General features: G+C 36.0%; 1 protein-coding gene across 1 annotated transcript; it reads left to right on the forward strand.

The window, feature by feature from the left end:
* The first annotated feature begins 370 nt into the window (after positions 1-370).
* On the forward strand, positions 371-2714 carry LOC119334043 (dual specificity protein phosphatase PHS1-like). Its single transcript, XM_037606714.1, has 5 exons — positions 371-457; positions 1130-1276; positions 1354-1581; positions 1730-1887; positions 2408-2714. Exons 1-5 carry the CDS (start codon positions 371-373, stop codon positions 2712-2714), a joined length of 927 nt encoding a protein of 308 aa, XP_037462611.1.
* The last annotated feature ends 1492 nt before the right edge of the window (positions 2715-4206 follow it).

The following is a 4206-nucleotide window of genomic DNA, read 5'->3' on the forward strand; positions in this document are numbered from 1 at the left end:
ATAATTATGAGAATATCTAGGCATGATCATGTATATAGGCATCACGCCCGTGACAAGTAGACCGACTCCTGCCTGCATCTACTACTATTACTCCACACATCCACCGCTATCCAGCATGCATCTAGAGTATTAAATTCATAAGATTTATCAGAAGCTAGATGCTCTATTGAAAATTTTCTTTAATCTTATGTATAAAGGTTCAAATGAATCTGACAAGGAAGATGCAGGTCATTCTGATTCACCATTGTGTCGTGTAGAGGCACATACTGATCTGAGTGATTCCGAAGTTCCACGACATATGCGTAGGCCTTCCCGTACCTTATCCCGTGATAGTTTTGACCTGTCATCTCCTATTTGTCGAGAGAGCTTTATGACCAAGAATTGGAAAGCAAATGGCGATGCATCCCGTGGTCTACGATTGACGATGAAGCTCAAGGAATTTAACAAGTATGCCAAGGTTAACATCTTTGAAGTGCTCATGGAAAACTTATTGATTTTTAACAGATTATACACTATAATCTAGTTGGTATCTATTTGTTTTGCACTATTTGAATGCTTGGCTGAAATGATATAATATACCATAAGGTTAGAAAATTACTTGTACAAAACCAAATAACCATCTAGATAAAAAATTAACAATAAATATCGTTGGTTTGTATCTCGATAACTATTTCTCTGTGTGAATGCTTTGATGGTGTGTTATCTCCATCATTTATAAATAGTCACCTTGCTTTCTCACCCAACCTAAGGTTTGAGGCATGTCCTTCCTGTGGTTCTCAGTTGTTCAAATTTCTTAAATAAACCTGCAACAATTGATAGTGCATGTAGGTTGAGTTTTATTTTTGATAGACTTGTGTCTTGATGCATTGATAGAAAGAGGAGTTTTTACAAGTCCTAAGAACGGCAACACCCAATGATTACAACATGTCACCTCTAATCGGTAGGCACATTCGGCTCCAGAGGCAAAGCTACTAGACCCCTCCCGCATGTCGGTGCCCATTTCCTAGTCCCTGACTTGATCGTGTCGAGGAGGCGAGCTAGGATAAGTTGCACTGTCAAAGATGGTTGTGTTGTGATGCTTATAGATGCACCATTGCCCGGTTGTATTCACTTAATACTATGTTTGCAGGTAGACAGTGAGTTAAACAAAGAAATAGAACAATGGAATGACATGCTTAGGACTGATGTTGTAAAATTGTGTCATGACAACAATTTTAACACAGGCTTCTTTGAAGGGATAGATAATAGTGTTGCTGTTGATGCTTATGAGTTGAAGGTGATCCTATTCTACCTAGCCTGCCTGGCAACAAACTATCTATTGTAGCAACTAAGCATATGAATTTCTGTTTTCAGGTCCGTCTTGAGCACCTTCTTGAGAGGATATCATTGATTTCTGATGCTGCAAGTACAGAACGTCCTTCTCAGATCACAGATCACATGTATATTGGTGGTGCTCTAGCTGCTCAGTCGACATACACACTTCAACACCTTGGCATCACCCATGTATTGTGCTTGTGTGCGAATGAAATTGGACAGTCGGAATCTCAGAAGCCTTGCCTTTTTGACTATCGAAACTTCTCAGTAAGTACATATAACAATTTTGTGAATAAACTTTGGAAGATCATTTACATGCAACAAATGGTTGAACTCCACTTTACAGTTTTCTCGGCCATAATAAGGAACTAATTTTCTTGCTTCCTTTGGGACACTTTGTGTTTCTTTTCTACAGATAAATGATGATGAAAATGCGGAAATCACTGATGTCTTCCAAGATGCATGTGATTTCATTGATTTTGTTGAGCACCTACGCGGCAAAGTTCTAGTGCATTGTTTTGAAGGAAAAAGTCGAAGTGCAACTGTTGTTCTTGCTTACCTAATGCTTAGAAAGTAAGAGTGCATAATAAATGTTTTTATTTCCAGTTACCGATGAGGCATTAGACTACCCATAGTGGGGAATAACTTAGATTAGTAACATTCATATCTTACTAGTCTATGTTACTACCTTTATAGTGGGGAGTAACATATGTGGGATGTCATACAACCCTTCATTTATTAAGTTATAGACTCATCCTGTCTTGATATGCGTGATGTTACCGATAGTATGAGTAACTAGCTATGTTACTCAATTCATCTCTCTCCTCATTAAATCATTGCCACATAAGCAAATTTGCTGAGTTAGACTCGATGTTACTGCTGAAGTTACTCCTACTATGGACAGTCTTATATATCAATATCCGGTTAAGAAATTGATGAAAACCATCAATGACCAAATTATTCTTAACATAATCAATACAAGCTTTGCTTGGGATACAAATATGTGTGAAACATCATAAGAATGATAGTGTCTCAAATTTCAGTTTACTACTCTGTTGGTTTCATTGACTTAATTTCTTTCATGTTTGTTTAGAAATTGTACTCTTCTAGAAGCATGGAACATGCTGAAGAAGGTGCACCGACGTGCGCACCCCAATGACGGATTTGCCAAAGTCTTGCTGGATCTTGACAAGAAGCTGCACGGTAAAACCTCCATGGAGTGGCAGCACAAGAGGCCTGCAATGAAAGTGTGCCCCATTTGTGGTAAGAATGCTGGCCTCAGCAGTAGCTCACTCAAGCTGCACCTACAGAAGGCGCACCGAAAGATATCGTCGGGAAGCGTAGACTCGGCAATGTCCTTGGAGATACAGAAGGCGATAGAGGCATTGAAGACAGGGTGAAGTCGATAGCCCCAATGGAGAAGAAGGGTTTGGATGGGTTTTCTCATAGCAAACTGCACATACATACATCTATACCCTAACTTTTGATTCATGCACCACACATCTAGAAAACTCTTGTTGTACATTATAATGATATCAAGTTTCTGATTGTTATTATTGCATAATTCTCAACGTATAATACTTGTTCAAATAGCATGAGTTTTTCCTTGGAAAACTGCAAGAGCTTAATCTTTTTTAGTGAAGTAGCAACTTATTTTAGCCATATTTTCTAGAAATTTTGAAACATATTCGGGATATCCTACATATTATTTAGGATTACAATATACTAGAGGCAATAGAAGATTCACTTCGTCTTCGGGTTACAACCCGCCTAAACACATCAACGGGTGTAGATCTCTACATAGCCCACGTGCCTGTGTACACCGCGATGGGCTTGCCCATTGGCGGATGTTATATGACCAGTTCGCCCAATGAAATATGTCGCAAAAAGAATATGCTAGGTGGGGATTCGAACTAGCGGACACCTCTCGCCGATAGCCAATGTAACTAACAAGTGCTTGTGACTATTTAGGCGGCGTAACATTGAAAGAAGCTAAGAGCAGCAACAAATCGTGAAAACAAAGTTGAAACATTTTTCTGAAAAAAGGGATCATTTCTTAGAACGCAAATATTTTGGAAAATTTGTGGAAAAAAATAAATTCGTACATTTTTTTGAAACTCTTGAACTTCTTTTCAAATCTGATCATTTCTGAAACACGGATATTTATTGAAACACGAACAAATTTCATAAAATATGACGTACATTAGCAAACATTTTCATTTAAAACACAACTATTTTCTAAACTTTGATCATTTTCCAAAAACATGAAGATTTTTTGGAAAGAATGAACAATTTTCGAAAACAACAAGTATTGTAGAAAACTTTCTTTCAAAAAGCAAACCTTTTTTGGAAATTCTAAAAAAAATGAAAATACAAAAAAAAACTTAACTTCCCGAACAATTATTAAAACACTAACATTTTCAATTTTGAACAAATTTCGAAACAAGAACATAAATTTAAAGTTTAAAAAAATCAATATGCGAACAAAATTTTGAAAACATGAACAGGTTTTGTAAAATTGAAAAAAAACTTTTTGAAAAATTGGATATATGAAAAAATAAAGCAGACAAATAAACTTGAAAGATAAATTAATGGGAAATAAAAATGAAAAAGGAAGAAAAGAAAAACGAAAAAAGAAACAGAAAATAAAGAAAAACTACAAAATAAAAAACCAAAAACCTGCAAAATCTGCAAGGTAGGCAAACTATTTTTACAACATTAATGCAAAAAAATTGAGGAAAACTTCAAGAATAGGTAGCATTTTTCTTAATCCTAAAAAATAAATTAATGCAAAACAATTGAGAAAAAATTCACGAATAGGTAGACTTTTCTTTACAAAATCTATAAAAAAATTAAAAACAAAAAAGGTGTAACGCCCTCGATGCGGCTATA

Source organism: Triticum dicoccoides, chromosome 7A, assembly GCF_002162155.2.
Source record: "Triticum dicoccoides isolate Atlit2015 ecotype Zavitan chromosome 7A, WEW_v2.0, whole genome shotgun sequence".
Classification (NCBI taxonomy): Eukaryota; Viridiplantae; Streptophyta; class Magnoliopsida; order Poales; family Poaceae; genus Triticum; species Triticum dicoccoides.

What these genes read in the sequence shown, in the direction of transcription:
- LOC119334043 (XM_037606714.1), top strand. Translation starts at nt 371, where the DNA reads ATGACCAAGAATTGGAAAGCAAATGGCGATGCATCCCGTGGTCTACGA. An exon ending in TTGATGCTTATGAGTTGAAG is followed by an intron (nt 1,277 to 1,353) that starts GTGATCCTATTC and finishes TTCTGTTTTCAG; the next exon opens with GTCCGTCTTGAGCACCTTCT. An exon ending in GCTTACCTAATGCTTAGAAA is followed by an intron (nt 1,888 to 2,407) that starts GTAAGAGTGCAT and finishes ATGTTTGTTTAG; the next exon opens with AAATTGTACTCTTCTAGAAG.